Here is a 16,981-nt window from a genome sequence, read left to right as displayed (position 1 = left end):
ATCATGTACACATGTTATATTACATTACATTTACAACGCAACCTGCTTTGAGTATTTAAAATATTAGATTGTAAGTATCGTATGTTTAAACTTTCTATTTGCGTTAATTAATATAATATACCACCAGAGAAGGCAACGGGAAACCACTTTGGTTGTAACTTCCCCAGGATACGTCAGGATTTCTGATATGGCACGCAGAGAGAATATAATATACAGGGGTGCAAAGGTAGGTTTACAGTTGTGAATCTGAGAAATACAGATGTTTGGTATTTATTATTATTTTTTATTTTTAATTATTTCGTATTCCTTATTTGTGATTTAATTTATCAATGATTTTTCTTGAGTGTATTTTCCATAATAACGACTGTATACCTTCTTTTGCACCACCTTTGTATATAAAATACAGTCAAACCTGTTTTTATGCGCTCTTTTTATGTGCGATTTTTATTTGTGCGATTTTTTTAATGCGAATTTTTAATTTGTGCGGTATAGTTGGCGACTAGTCTCGTGCGATTCGTCATGTCTTACGTTGACTTATTATAGCTAAATAAACTTATTATAGCATAAATGCACTTATTATAGTAATATTATTGCATGAATATGCGAAAAATGAAATAATTTACTTTTTAAGTCAACAAAACACCACCTGGACAAAAATATGTAAAACAGACGATAGACCAGACGATGCAGTCAAGTGCTGACATCTGTTGTCAATAAATTCTATTTCGTACGGTTTTGAGTTATTTTCTATGAAATCGCACAGAAAAAGACCGCACAAAAACAGGTTTGACTGTATATAATACAGCTTGTAATAAATGGTGAAGGACGGAGTGCAATATATCCGGAGCAGACTGTCCTTTAAAACTTTACTGGGATTTTTCGACTAGTATGAAGTCGATGTCGAGTTCCTCACAGCGGTAGACTGTCATCTTAACTACACGGCCATCTGACCGTCCACCCGACGAAATCAATTGCTATATTATACACAAATATTATATTATTGATAGATCAATGTTGTATTTCAATAATGTTTGAACTTAATGTGACTTAGGGCTCACCTCATTTTTCTAAAAATCATAATAGATTTGTAGACATGTGATTAAGACTAAACTTGAAATTATTTGTCTTTTCTTTCAGATAAAAGGAACTCAGTATTTGAAGAAAGCGTATTCAAAATGGTAAAAATCTGGATTGATAATGTCAATTTTCAATTCAATTAGAAATTAAAATATACAGTAGTTTTAAATTACGGCCTAAAAGCGTCTTTTATTCGTACAGTACCAGACCAAATATCCGGTTTCTATAAATCCGGAATTATCGGAAAATCGGTTGTTTTTAAAACTGGCTAGTTTTGAATTTGATGGACTTTAGTACAGCTAAAGTTCGTTATGCGGCTGCTTTTTTTTTTTTTTTTTTTTAATTCTCGTGGCGTACACATCGCACGATACCAGTTCCAGTGTGACTGCTGGCATTCTTTATTTTATATTTTAGGTACCTTTTTTATGGCATATAAGGCGCAACTTTTGCTGAAAAAAAGGCTTAAAAAATCTCTGCCTCTCATATGTGAAGTTGCGATCGCCCCTAGGTTAATGAATTTTCCATCCTTCAGTAGGTTTTCAGTAGGCTAAAATAAAAATGTTATTGGTTTAATTAAACATAATTATAATTATTGTTGTTATTACTAATTTTTTTTCTTGTTATGGTTAAGCTGCTTTTGTATATGTTCAGGTAGAATATTTTAATGGTAAATGACTTCTTTTAAACTTCTGTTTTTTCCCTGATAAATAAAAGTGTGCATTCTAATCTTACTTTTTTAAAAATTAAAATATAGTTTTAAAAAATGATGCCAAATATCAAAGGCGCGGGATGACTCAAATACACTAAAGTAAATACTTTTTGGGCTGCAATTTGAAAAAATTGTAGATTTGTTGAAATCCCACTCCTTAATCGTGAGAATGGAGTTAGATAGATGAAAGACGAGATTAAATTTGCGAACCTTAGGAGCAGGTGGCCCCGATGAACTCTATACGAACTTCTCATGCAAACCAGAAGTCATATTATTTCAATTCAAAAATTTTCCCTGAAAGGTGTTAGATAGATGACCGGCACGACTCTACTGATAAAGGAAAAGTATGATATACAGAGGCAAGCCATTACTAATTTGAGGTGAAGAGCATTTATATTTTAAATTATTTCCTAAATATCTTACGCTGAAATGCAGGTGCGTCCTACATGCTGTAAAATATGGTGTATATTTTGTCTGTGTCTAGTAAACTGAAAAATCTATAAATCTGGACCACTTTTGGTTTCAAACTTGTCAGATGTTTGGTCGGGTATTGTATTAAGTTTATGTGCACTAATAATTATTATAAAATCCATTTGTGCAAGTTTTTAATTAATACTTCTTGTTAAATTATTTTCTTTACTTAACAGAATAAACTGTTTCTTGGGATATTTTGTTCTGCGTTCATAATAGTTCAAGCAATTGTATGTCCACCAAATATATGTGATGTCATAGAGTGCGAAGATGTGAATGATTGTCAAAATAAAAATGGGATAATAAAAAAGAATGGTGGTTTCTGTGGATGCTGTGATGTGTGCGTTATACAGTTATGTAAGTTTAATATCGTTATTATTATCGTAAAATAAACTTTTTAATAGGATATTAATAATAGGACTAATTTTTTAAAACTCTTTCTGCCCTGTGGGCACTAAGAGGCCTCTTTTTTAGCAGGCCCATTATGGGTTCGGCCAAGCCCACAATGGGGCGGCCGGGTGGTGAGAGAAGAGGCCCGACATATCCGAACGGAGCACCACCTGAAAAATTCCTAGAGATTTTACGATCCGTTCGGATTCTGATCTCGGACCACCCAGAGCACTAGGCTCCCACCTTGACTGCTCGGCCATTCGGTCGTCAATAATAAGAGTAATAAAAGGGAGGTTTTAAACGAAAATAATATATGACAAAGAATAAATTTGCAGGTTTACTCATTAGCAAAAGTCAACAAGAGTACGCGCAAGCAAGAATAAATAAACTTCCCGCCAAAGTCTAGTGGCTTACTAAACGAGAAGCCTCTAAACCGCGTATAAACCAAATAAGAAGTTCGCAAATAGTTCGTGAACTTTTCAGCTGTTCACGAGCATAGATTCTCCCTAAAACAATGATATTTTATTATGAGATTGTAAATTGTTTGAGAATAAAGTCTTTATGGTACCGCTTCGACAAACTTGCTAACCAACTTTCTACAACTGTTCGCGGACTATACTAGAACGGCTTAGCACAGACAGACTTTGATCTGAAGTTTGTTAACATTTAAGTTAAGAATGTTAAACTCAAAACACATTTGTTTATGTTAATTTAGCTGCTAATGTAACTGTACATGTTGTGAGTTATTTGTTATGTTTGTTTTTCTTTTTATGTAATAATTCATGTTTCAATTTTTCGTACTCTAAATCAAAATGCTTATTGTAAGTTTGTATCTTTTCTCTTTTGTAACTCTTTCCGCCCTGTGGGCACTAAGAGGGCCTCTTATAGTAAGCCCATTATGAGTTCGGCCAGGCCCACAATGGGGCGGCTGGGTGGTGAGTGACTGGGACCGACATATCTGGACAGACCACCCCCCAAAAATTCCTGGGGATTTTTCGACCTGTCCGGATTTGATCCCAGGTCCCCCAAGACGGCAGACTGCTAACCTTGACCGCTCGGCCATCCGGCCGTTAAGTTTGTATCATCGCGTGGATAGAATATTTATGAATTATTTTAAATTTTTGTTCTATATTTTTACGTTCGATTTTAAATTTAGATCTAAAACTGAGATATAAGTTAATAATCCGTAAAACGATTTATTATGTAATAAACTAGCTCTAAAAATTATTAGCATTTTTTCTTATGCATGATCTTTGTAAACTGAAAATCATGTTCATTTTCAACATTATTTTATTTTACAGATAAAGGAGCAGATTGCCCTATTCCCATTAAAGGTATCCCTCTTACAAGTGAATGTACTACAGGTCTTCATTGTGATAATGCTACGAAGACATGCATCAAGTCATGAGCAAATTAACGGAAATTTGACAATAAATATATTTACAAAGATTAATGCAAATTGTCTGTTATTTTACATTACGTGTTACACTACGATGCCTGGCTGCACATTTCTACACATATGACATGTGAATAATTTCTCTTTAATAATTATTGTTTTAGAATCATTATTTATTGTTATAAAAGTGATTTAAATTATATTCTTATCGGTCATATCAATATATATTAGTTAAATTATAATTGATATCACAACTTTCCGGACAGATCTTGTATATAGATAAACTTTAAATCTCTCGTTTGTTTGCAAGTTCCGGCAACCTACAGCTCCTAGGGATCCGGAATCGAATCCAGACGGATTGAGAAACCCGAGGAATTTTTCGGGTGTGGTCCGTCCTTGTATGTCGAACCTCATTCTTCACCACCCGACCGCCTCACAGTGGGCCAGGGCGAATTCGTAATGGGTTTGTTTTTAAAAAAGTCGCTCTTAGTGCCCACAAGGCGGAAAAAGTGAAAAATTTTCAATCAACTTCAAGGATAATAATGGTAAATAACTGGTGTACAGTATAGGCCTATATTAATTAATTGCTTATTTATATTTGATTTTCTTCTCTATGATTTTCCGCCCTTTGATTATAGTGTTGTGGAGGCTCTTCCCTCTCCCTCGGAAGAGAGAGCGTTTACGAGTTCATAAAAATAAACTACTGGAGAGGGAGGAAAGGTTTGGAGACCAAATGCAGTTTTAATCAGTTGATCGCTATCTCTCGAAACGTGAGGACACGTTCCGTCTTTCTTACAATATATATACAGCATTTTAATAAGTTTGTAATAGGCCTAATGAAAATAATGTTTGTTTATCAACTTCTTTCTTCTGTTAAGTGCCGTCCGTAACAACAAGTCAACAGGATACAACCCCTACAGTTTAATATATCTGAGAATAGTAATAAAATTACTTATTATACGAGTATATGATCAAAATGTCTAGTTCTATTGTTTATAGAAAATTATATAAAGTGATAAAAACAGAAAGTAATAAATTAATAAAATAAAATTGTTTCATAATATATTCTTACTAGCAGATAGGCCCGGCGTCGCTCGGGCAAAAGTAACGATAGCAAAGATTATTATGTTATAGTCAACCTTACCCGTTTTCACAGAATGCAAGAATTAGGTTCTCCTGTTTTCAGACTAATTAGAGAATTTTTAGAAGGGTCTAAAAATATACTCGATTTTCTGCAAAAACGAAAAAAACTGCATCTGCGTCTTGCATGTCGCTTTCTCTTAACACTTCCATTGTTGATGGAAGTGTTAAGACTTAATCCTGTCCCTCCCCCGTGGGGAGGAATTTCGAAAAAAACCTTTCTTAGTGTGCGTTCTCGTGACAAACCCTGTGTACCAAATTTCAACTTTCAACTCCTAACCGTCTTGGCACGTCTCGATAATGTATATAGAAGCTTTAATCCTGTCCCTCTCCCCCGTGGAGAGGAATTTCGAAAAATGCCTTCTTAGTGTGCGTTCTCGTGACGTACCCTAACTGTGTAACAAATTTAAACTTTCAACTCCTAACCGTTTGGGCTCTGCGCTGATTATTATTATTATTATCAACCCGTCTCGATTATATATATAGATCTCAAACAATTGCATTTATAAATCAAATGTTTAGTCGGTGCTGGAGCTACAAAATCATCTGGAACAGAATTGGAGTCGAAACCAAGGATCAAAAGCCCTGTTTATATAAGAATATACTCATTCTGAAAATTTAAATATAAATGTCCAGAATATCAGAAACTTAAAACACAAAATTTAAATCTGTTGTACGTACATGAATATTATTAATATGTTTATTATAGGGGGAGTTGGCTCGGCATCGACGCTGCTGGTGACTTTTTTTTTCAACTTTGAAGTGTCGTTGAAGTGCTTGGATTTTTTTTCTGAAGTTGTGAAGAGCTACCGGATGATTCAAGTTAAAATGGATAATCTAGGTTTAAAATTAATTAGATGTCTACTATTAATTTCTGGGATTGAGCCCAACCCTGGTCCGTTATCGAGATCCCCTCCGGACATCGAGAGGGTGGATATGCAAAAGAGAGGTCGAGGCAGACCTCGTAAGGGGGATTCAAGTGAAACTGAAAGTCGTAATTTAACTGATGTTGTTGAGAAGAATCTTGTTGTTTTAGATAGAACACCATTGAAACGGAATCCGGTGGGAGTAAGAGATGCAAATATTTAGGACTATTTTACTTTGTCAGCTGGTGCGGAGGATGATCTGGGTGAGGAGCCACAATACACCATTAAAGCAGTGTATGACCTAATTCAGGAGAAGTTCTTTCAACTCTCTGTTGATTTGGGTGCAATTAAGGAAGAATTATGTATATTGAAGAAGAGACATGATGACCTAAAGGATGACTTCAATATTGTGTCTCATAAAGTGGAAAAATTGGAACAGGGTGGTAATTATGACGGTCTATTGAGAGGTAAGATTGAATTTCAATTAGATAAGTTAATAAATGAAAAAACGAGGAATAATATTGTTTCGAGGAATTTCACGTTTATTGTAGACGACGGAGATTTCACATTTTATTAGAAATGAGTTAGGTGTCGAGGAATTTTGTTTGTCCAGTTTGGTCAGAATTTCCAGAAACGATACCAAATCTATAGTTAAAATCTCCCTTGCCTCTGTATATGAGAGAAACTTAATCCTGCGTGCATTCTGGAAGGCAAAGCCTAACTTGTTGAAAAGGTATAAGGAAAATATAATATTGACAGCTGACTTATGTAAACGGTCTAGGGTCAGGAGGCAAAAACTAGTTGCAAGAATTGCCCAGGAGAAGTCCAATGGCCATAAAATCATCGTTAGAGATGACTGTTATATTAAGAACGGCATAATGTTCACATACGATATATATTCAAATGAAATCATCCAATTAGACTGTTTTTTTTATAAGAAATCAGGGGTCTCGCGATAATCTGCCAGGATTGACGAATGATGATAACTTTTTACTAAATGGCTTAAGAACCAATAACTTTGTGACTCGGCGAAATGACAATTTGAATTCTATGGTTTTGACTTCTCCGGAGTTGGGCCAATGCACCGATGCTGGTAATGCTTATATTACTTTTTGGAATATTCAAGGTATGGCTAATAAGATTAGTGATCGATCTATAAAGCATTACCCAATGTCAAATGATGTCGCTGGTATTTCTGAGACTTGGTCGATCAGTTCTAGTTTTTTGGAGAACTTGGATTTACAGGATGATTTCTGGTTAACCTATAGTGCAGCACTCAAGGAACGAAGATTCGGTAGACCTGCAGGAGGTCTTTTGTTATTAATTAAGAGATCGTTTGGTTACTTAAAGTATGTACAAGTTAAACCTTGGTATATTTTTAATTTAATTGAGCTAAATCCCAAACTTCACAAATTGTGGAGATCGAGGTTATTGGGAATTATATTAGTATATATTAATCCAACTGCAAATTATAGTAATTACATCGAAGAGTTGCAAATTGTGATTAACCGTTGGAGTAATATTACATACTGTTGGATCTTGGGGGGAGACTTTAATGCACATATTGTTGAAAATATGGATGTAGTTTATCAAGGAGATAATCCGGTTGTTAATAACGTTAGGAAATCCAAAGACAGAGTTATTAACCCGGCGGGAGGTCGTTTCTTAGAATTTTTGCAGGATAACAACTTAACTATACTAAATGGAAGAATCGCTGGGGATGTTCCGGGAGAATATACGTTTCTGAGTCACAGTGGGAAATCTGTTGTTGACTATTTTCTAGTCAGTGAAGATATGCTTTATTTCTGCCGGTCAATGTCTGTGGTCGACAATGATCAGTCCGATCATTTCCCAATTCAGTTAACCCTATTGGGTCACTTGAGGGAAACAAAATCTTTATATCCTGACGGTCAGAAGCAATTAAGATTTGACAAAATAAGAAGCCTAAGATTTAATTTACAAAGGCTAACAAGAGAAGTTCCAGAGAGGTTTCACGAAGTGTAAAATCAAGAGGACAAGTTAAGCCCGCTGGTTAACTACGAAAATCTTATTAGTTTATTAAATTCGTTTCGTGCTAAATTTTGCTTCAAAAGTAGGCCGCGCAGGTTTATTCAAAGATGGTACGACAATAAATGCTATTAACATAAGAAGAAAAAACGGCGAAGCCTAAATTAGTTTAGAAAATCTAATAAGGAAATTGATTGGAGGAAATATATTGACAATAAAAGAATTTATACCAATTTGATTAGAGCAAAACGAAGAAGATACTATGCTAATTTAAACAAATACTTAATAGGAACGTAAGATTCCAAAAAATTCTGGGAAGTGATCAATAGTTTTCGACGACCTGTTGCTCATTCGAAAGGATTTGATAATATACCGTTAGATGAATGGAATAAATTCTTCGATGATTTTTCGATTAGATATAAGGATAAATTGGCGATTACTAGAATGGGGAAATTTAAAAAGATGGAGTTCTTACCAATGGAAGAGGCCTTTACACAAAAATTTCATTCATGTGTTAAGAAGCTAAAAACTAAATCGGCCCCGGGTTTTGATGGGATTCCTAATATAATTTTAAAATTTCTACCAAATACAATTTTAAATTATATAATCAGGCAATACAATAGATTCTATGTAATGGGAATCATTCCTGAGTCGTGGAATCGTGGTTTTTCGAATGGTATATAAGAAAGGAGATAGAGCCAATCCAGCTAACTATCGCCCGATAGCTTTACTTCCGATGTTTCGCAAACTTTTTACTGCTATGTTGGCGACAAGATTTATCGAATGGACTGAATATGAGAATTTACTAAATCCAACCCAATTTGCCTTCATTTTGAGTGGTGGTACTCAGGTTACTTTGTTTGTTTTATTGGCCACTATACAGATCCAGTTATCCAAAAAAAGACACAAAGTTTTTGCTTTGTTTGTTGATCTTGAAAAGGCATATGACTCAGTGAATGTTCGGACTTTACAGAATAAAATGTTACATTGTGGAGCGGAGAGTAATATGGTCAAATCGGTCGGGCTATTGTTTGGGCATTATGAGATGATCTGTAGATATAATTGTGATCAGGGATGTCCCCATTCGATTTACCGAGGCCTATTACAGGAAGACCCTTGGTCTCCCTATCTGTTTAACTTTTATATTTATGATATTAATGATATTTTCGATAATGACGACGATGGATTCACGATAGGTAGTACGGTGATCCATTCTATTTCGTATGCCGACGATATTGTTGTTCTAGCACCGACGGCGGTTGCTCTTAGAAGGAAAATACGACTATTAACTATGTACTTTTCTCAATTGGATTTGACTATTAATCCGAAGAAATCTCACATAATGATATTTAGGAATGGATCAAGACTTCCTAAGAAAAATGTCTTTCGTAATTGATAATACAGAGATTAAGGTGGTCAACAAAACAAAATTTCTAGGAGTAATTTTTTCACCTTTGCTTTCGTTTGAAAGACAGACCAAAGATATGATGGTCAAAGCCAATCGATTAATCCAGGGTGTGATCAAGCTATGCGCCAAGACTCGTTTGGGCTCGATCCAAACCCAGTTTAATCTATTTCAGTCCTTGGTTTTTAACTCTGTGATTTATGCATCTTCTTTATGGTGTCTCTGCAATGTCCAGAAGCTGGAAGTTATACAGAATAAATTCCTACGTAGATTGTTTTGGTTGGATTACAAAACTCCGGGAAGTGTGTTAAGAGTGGAGACAAATAGATTTAGTCCTATGGCGCTCATCATGAAAAGATGTTTAAAGTTGATAATTAAGCTAAGAGACAGTGGTGGCATCACATTCAATCTTTTATATCAATTATATAAGAACTCTATACAGAAACCATCTAAAAATAACTGGGTTTCTCTAATCTCCAAAATGGTAAACGGTTTTGGCTGTTCGATTGAACCATTTATATTCCCGTCGGATTTTGAAGAAGTATATCAACAACTTATTTGGAATGTTCTTAATATCTCTCATTCGCGAGATATAGAAGACACTCGTTTAAGAATATCACAAAACAGCTATAGTACGATATTATTATTTCCAAGTAATAATAGTTATCTATTCTCTAATTTGCCGTTTAAAATGATGAGACTTTTTATTCAACTCCGACTTAATTCTAATTCTCTAATGTTTGATGATAAATTGTAGGGGAGAGCGGGGCTAAAAGTTTCCGGGGTAAGTTGTTCCGATTGAAATAGTTCCACAAGGAAAAAAAATATATATAATTAGTAAATATGTCATGAAATCGAACGTTTCTGCGCACCGACGGCAGCTATCTTAATCAGGCCAGTGACGTCCGGTACATTGGAAATAGAGCCTGTACGTCGCTGATCCACATAAGTAAATATTTTCGTGTTTGATATTTTTGGTATATCTGGCGAATTTAAATAATTAGCGATTAGTTGTTTGGTATTTTTATTCAAAAATGTATCGAGTATCTTGATATACTACGCTAAAACTGTATATGTCTCGTAACCTAATCTAGTAGTTGCTGTTTTGAACCCATGTGTTATCGGGGCTAGATGTTCCCTTCTTTGGGGGCATGTTGTACCTTGGAACAACTTGCCCCAGTTCATCTGTACCGGTAATGCAGTAAAAATAATGTGTTTTTTTTTTCCTTTTGCAGTATGCAGACTTATATTCGAAAAACAACACGGGGTTCTGTATCTCAGGAGTTGATGCAAAGAGCTGCAGATGCAGTTATTAAAGATGGTTAAAAAATAAAAACTGTTGCCAGAAAATTAGATATTTGTCATATGACGTTATATAGATTTGTAAAGAAGTTGAAATCTGGAGTAGAAAACGCTGCGATTGGCTACAAAAAAGTAAGATTGGTTTTTATTGAAGAACAAGAAAACAAGTTGTTAGAGTATTTGTTAAATGTAAGCTTTACTGACGAAAGACAAATCTTGGATAAGCCAGGGTCATCAGGAGTTGTAAATTTGCCTGCAACTTCTGGTGTTATACAAGAACTTGGAAAGGATGTTCCTTTCTCCCCTTTTCTTTAAGTAAAAGTTATAAATGTTGAAACGTAAAAATGTTTTCTTTATAATAAATTTAAGAAAAACAACTAATTATTGATAAGATGATATTGATTAGTCTTTAAATACATACTTAGTTAAATAAATTATTGTTTTTTTTACATATTACACCTTCCATAGATCTTGTAACAACTTGCCCCACCCTGTTAACAACTAGCCCCGAACCGGGGTAAGTTGTTACTTTCCGACTTTAGGTATTGTATTATCTATATATATAAAAATGAATGTATGTCTGTGTGTGTGTGTGTTTGTCCTTCATGCATTACCATACCATTTATCCGATTGCCATGAAACTTTGGGAAGTTGTTTAATACACTCCCACAAAGGTTTCTGGCATATGTGAAGACCACCATTTCCCCCCCTTCAAAAATATATTTATATATGGATTAAGGCTTTTATGTCCAACAGATGGCGCTAACTTCCGACGACCTAAGTTTGCTTCTCTGTGAGGCATTGTTTTTCTGTGAGAACGGACTAAACCAGATCATTTTCTATCTATCTATATAAATAAAATATAACGTTCGTTTGTTCCTACCGATTCCTTTGAAATTTTGACACTACGTTGCATTCGAATACGCACGTGTTTTTATATAATACACATGTCGAAATTCCCCCACTGGGGGGAGAGGGACAGGATTAACGCTTACTGTGAAGAACTCGGCTTCTATTTATACTATTTTGACATGCGGTTTTTTGCGTTTTTAATTGCGTTTTAATAGGTGACGTCAACAGAATATACACTAAAAAGGGATTTTTCGATATTCCCCAGCGGGGAAAGGGACAGAATTAAGGCTTACCGTGAAGAACTCGGCTTCTATTTATGTGGGTTTAACTGCGGTTTTTTGCGTTTTTAATTGCGTTTTAATAGGTGACGTCAACAGAATATACACTAAAAAGGGATTTTTCGATATTCCCAGCGGGGAAAGGGACAGAATTAAGGCTTACCGTGAAGAACTCGGCTTCTATTTATACTATTTTACATGCGGTTTTTTGCGTTTTTAATTGCGTTTTAATAGGTGACGTCAACAGAATATACACTAAAAAAGGGATTTTTCGATATTCCCCAGCGGGGAAAGGGACAGAATTAAGGCTTACCGTGAAGAACTCGGCTTCTATTTATACTATTTTACATGCGGTTTTTTTGCGTTTTTAATTGCGTTTTAATAGGTGACGTCAACAGAATATACACTAAAAAGGGATTTTTCGATATTCCCCAGCGGGGAAAGGGACAGAATTAAGGCTTACCGTGAAGAACTCGGCTTCTATTTATACTATTTTACATGCGGTTTTTTGCGTTTTTAATTGCGTTTTAATAGGTGACGTCAACAGAATATACACTAAAAAGGGATTTTTCGATATTCCCCAGCGGGGAAAGGGACAGAATTAAGGCTTACCGTGAAGAACTCGGCTTCTATTTATACTATTTTACATGCGGTTTTTTGCGTTTTTAATTGCGTTTTAATAGGTGACGTCAACAGAATATACACTAAAAAGGGATTTTTCGATATTCCCCAGCGGGGAAAGGGACAGAATTAAGGCTTACCGTGAAGAACTCGGCTTCTATTTATACTATTTTACATGCGGTTTTTTTGCGTTTTTAATTGCGTTTTAATAGGTGACGTCAACAGAATATACACTAAAAAGGGATTTTTCGATATTCCCCAGCGGGGAAAGGGACAGAATTAAGGCTTACCGTGAAGAACTCGGCTTCTATTTATACTATTTTACATGCTTTTTTTTGCGTTTTTAATTGCGTTTTAATAGGTGACGTCAACAGAATATACACTAAAAAGGGATTTTTTGAAATTTCCCCCACGGGGGAAGTGTTACACATTTATAATAGATACATTTTGAGCCACAACAACGTGTGGCCGGGTCAGCTAGTTAATTATAAAAAACTTACAAAAAATCAACCCGAAAAACTGTATTTATAGCAAAGTTAGATATATTACTAAATTTTAATATCTTAATAGTTATGCTAGAATTATGTTTCCTTAACAAAATATGAGGTTGATTAAAAAACGGAACTTGTAGCCCCGCTCTCCCCTACATATACGAGAATAATTCTTGTCCAAGATGTGCGTCCTTTTCCAAATTTCATCTGATTTGTAAATGTGAGAAAAGCCTTGAGTTAAGGCAAAAATACAATCTTATTAGTCTACATGAATGTGATTCGGTAGAAGCGATGTATAAAATATTTCATCGGGCAACATATCGTTTTGTCTGCAATTTATACAATTATGTTTTAAAGTTTTTTGATACTTAATTGTTTTTGTATTATTCGTTATGTTGCTTGTAAGCTGCATAACTCCCTTTGTAACAGGCTGAGGCCTTAACTAATAAAATTGATTTGATTTGAATATGTTTATTATAATTTTTGATATATCTCAGAATAATGCTGAAGTTATGTATATGTGATTAAAAGATCTAATTTGTCGTTTTATGTAAAATTTATATAAAATGATAGAAAAAGATTGTTAATAAATTAACAAAATTAAAATGGTTTGTATAATACCTCGAACTTAGACTGCACGTAAAGTTTCTGAACCACAGTAAGCTTATTCGAGCCTTTTTATAAGATACTGGGATAGCAATTTTAAGGTACTTTGGTAGAATTACTTGCCGTGTTATAGGATTACAACTATTTACCTGAGATTGAACCTTGTTACCCTATTTACCTTGTTGCCGAATTTTGCAGTAATCGTATTATTTTATCTGGATTTTTGTCAATGCATGCATACACGAGATATGTATATATACATATATATATTTTTTTGTCTCTTTCCACCCTGTGGCAATGGCGTAGCGAACACAACTGGCGCCCGAGGCATAACTGGCGCCGACACTGTATTGGCGCTCCTCTCCCCTCCAGAAACACACACAGTTTGTCTTAAAGACCATTTGGGCGCTCCTCTGCGAGTGGCGCCCGGTGCATGATACACCCCCTTGCACCCCCCTCGCTACGCCACAGTCCCGTGGGCAATAAAAGGGCTTTTTAAATCATACTCATTATGGGTTTCGACCAAACCTACAATGGAAACGGTTGATTTATAGAATAAGGCAACATAAAACGGGAGCTCTATGGGAAATTGGTCAACGGCCGGATGGCCGAGCGGTAAAGGTGGCAGCCTACCGCTCTGGGGGACCCGGGATCGAATCCGAACGGGTCGAATAATCCCCAGGAATTTTTCGGGGGGTGGTCCGTTCGGATATGTCGGGCCCCGTCCCTCACCACCCGGTCGCCCCATTGTGGGCCTGGCCGAACCCATAATGGGCCTACTAAAAGAGGCCCTCTTAGTGCCCACAGGGCGGAAAGAGTTAAAAAAAAAAAAAATGGGAAATTGGTCCGTATTTAGATGTTAGACACGAACGAAACTTATAAAACTCCATGTGACCAACCTGTTGTGAGACGCGAACCCGCGATCAACTACCAATGTTCAGTGATTTCAGCCATTAGCGAGTAACCAATAGAAACGTCTGGGTGGCAAAGAAAGGGCTTGGCGTATCTGGGAAAGATCACCGACGAAAGTTCTTAAGGTTCCTAAAACTCGAATTCAAGTTTCCCGGAGCGACTGGTGCTTTTATCTTCTCGGTATCGACCATAAATGTTTTAAATTATCAAATAATAATTTAAAACATTGATAATTTATTTTAAAAACAAGTTATAAATTTTTTGGGAAATTTTAAAATTCTTTATATGAAATTTAAGCTGAACAACAATCTTTAAATTATTGTTTTTATATTTTTTTAAATCAAGATATATTTGACTTAAATAATTTAGATATATTTAATTTAAATAAACTGAATAAAATTTATTATCAAACATATTTAAAATTTTATTAAGTTCAATGTAAAAAAGACCATATTTTATTTGTCATCAAGAAAAGTTTCAGTAAGAATGAATTAAAACTTATTTACAATTTTTCATTTTTTTATTTTTTCTCATCGAGTGGGATATTATAACCTATAAGAAAATGCTTCGTTGTGCTTTTAAAATATCCGATTTAAATATATTAAATATTTAAAATTATATTTATTATTTTTTTTATTTTAGAGGGCGCTGCAGTGTAAAATCGTGCCGGAGCTTTTGTCTTGAAATATTGTGAATTTTTGAATTTTATTATAATATTAATTGATTGGAGGTAATGTTGTAGTCAAACGATTATTTTTTATAATTTTGAATGATTTAGTAATAAGTAGATAGTTTGTGGTTTCGGTAAACAGTCAGATTTATCGATTTTTTTAATTTTTATATCAATTTCAGAGAAAAATGAGAGGAGGCATGAGGGGACGTCGAGGAATGGGTCGAACAAGTCAATTCAAACCTAAGCTTTTTGTCCCTCGATTACCGTTTGATTTTCACGTGGTAAGTATTACGTTTAATACTGTTTTATATTAACTTAGAAATGGAATTGTTAAATTATCAAAAGTAAGAGTTTTAACTGACAAGATGTAAATGATTTAAACTTGATTATTACCATCTCATTGTTGTCGCCGAATTAATATAAATTATATGACAAGATTAACATTAGAAATCTAAATAGATACATTCACATAGAATACAATGAGAATATATATTTATCAGAGGGATGCTTACAATGAAAAAAAAGATTACTGTCTGAGATAATCTGAGTGATTCCTATTTCTCTTCAGATGTTAGTCTGAAAAGGAATGATAGATGAGAAAGAAGTTAAGATAATTAAAAGAATAATTAAAAAAAGTTTTTCAAATTGTTTATTTTTCATATTTTAATAATCAATAAAGGATATTGAATTCAAAAAAGCAGCTCGATTCAGTTGCAAGAATTGTATGTGAAATTTAATTAGTAGATACACCATTTTATCGATGATGCAAGGTGATTTCGTATATAGTCAATAAAACTATGCATCTCTTAATTAAGATTTTTTATTGGGGAAGATATTTATGTGAGTTACTTTTATTTTGAGATTTAACAGAAGGAATATGTATATAATTATGTATAGAATCTCATCTAAATGCAAAATTTCCAGAAATGAAACACCTGAATTCAGTATTCAAACTTTGGGTATACTATAGATTACTCCCTATGGAATTTCGTGTGTTTGGGTATATATCTGGACTCAGTGGACCGAGACGAGTTCAACGATACTTTACTTTTGGACCGGAGACGAAAAATGAAAAAGTTATCATACTTTTTTCCGGCGATCGTGCGATGATAGGGAGTCGCGTCGTTCTCCGCTAAGTCGGCCTCGCTATCGCGATTGGGAGTCCCGTCGCTTGCCGTTAAAATTGCCTTTAGTAGACGTTTCCCCCCTTTTTTTATTTTGTTCAAGAACTACCGTGAATCGATCACTAGTTTAGCACATGGCGGCGTATGGTGGCGCCCGTACGAGAGGTCATGTTTGCCGCCATGTTCGCTGCCATAAGTAACATTAACCGAAATGGCGATCGCGTGATGATCGGAAGTCGCGTCGCTCTCTCCGCTCTCGTATCGCGTGTTTAACGCTCCGGGAGATGACCGTAGTCCGATGTCACGGTTTGCAGACTTTACCGCAAGATGGCAATACTAGCAACTACGGTGCCGTCTGCATGAGAGCATTAAAAAAGTATGGTAACTTAAAAAGTGTGATAACTTTTTTATTTTTCGTCTCCGGTCCAAAAATAGGGTACCGTTGAACTCGTCTCGGTCCCGAGTTCAAATATATAACCAAAGTCCTGAAATTCCATAGGGAGTAATTTATAGTACACCCCAAACTTTTTTGGCTGAATATGTTGCATTTAGGTGGTGTATATGGTTCCAGTTTGCTTGTGCTGTTGTGATTTTTATGTTTGTAAAACACCATGGTGGACCAACGACTTAGAAACACAGAAGAAAGAAGTCCGAAGACTAA

General features: G+C 35.0%; 2 protein-coding genes across 2 annotated transcripts in view; both read left to right on the top strand.

Annotated features, from left to right (window-relative positions):
- The first annotated feature begins 205 nt into the window (after nucleotides 1–205).
- LOC136985730 (uncharacterized) lies at nucleotides 206–4,100 on the top strand. The gene is made up of 4 exons (XM_067283068.1): nucleotides 206–226; nucleotides 1,138–1,178; nucleotides 2,434–2,614; nucleotides 3,949–4,100. Exons 2-4 carry the CDS (start codon nucleotides 1,176–1,178, stop codon nucleotides 4,053–4,055), a joined length of 291 nt encoding a protein of 96 aa, XP_067139169.1. The 5' UTR covers nucleotides 206–226; nucleotides 1,138–1,175; the 3' UTR covers nucleotides 4,056–4,100.
- Nucleotides 4,101–15,179: 11,079 nt separating this feature from the next.
- The window catches only part of LOC136985755 (interleukin enhancer-binding factor 2 homolog), a 44,823-nt gene continuing 43,021 nt past the window's right edge, over nucleotides 15,180–16,981 (top strand). The window contains exons 1-2 of the mRNA XM_067283102.1: nucleotides 15,180–15,253; nucleotides 15,376–15,477. Of these exons, the coding sequence (XP_067139203.1) occupies nucleotides 15,382–15,477 (96 nt within the window). The 5' untranslated portion in view covers nucleotides 15,180–15,253; nucleotides 15,376–15,381. The remainder of the gene's footprint in view (nucleotides 15,254–15,375; nucleotides 15,478–16,981) is intronic.

This window comes from Centruroides vittatus, unplaced genomic scaffold (assembly GCF_030686945.1).
Source record: "Centruroides vittatus isolate TY-2023 unplaced genomic scaffold, ASM3068694v2 contig_976, whole genome shotgun sequence".
NCBI lineage: Eukaryota > Metazoa > Arthropoda > Arachnida > Scorpiones > Buthidae > Centruroides > Centruroides vittatus.
The sequence above is the reverse complement of the archived record's forward strand: the minus strand, read 5'-3'. Positions and strand labels throughout refer to the sequence as shown.

What these genes read in the sequence shown, in the direction of transcription:
- LOC136985730 (XM_067283068.1), top strand. An exon ending in TGTGTGCGTTATACAGTTAT is followed by an intron (nt 2,615 to 3,948) that starts GTAAGTTTAATA and finishes TTTATTTTACAG; the next exon opens with ATAAAGGAGCAGATTGCCCT.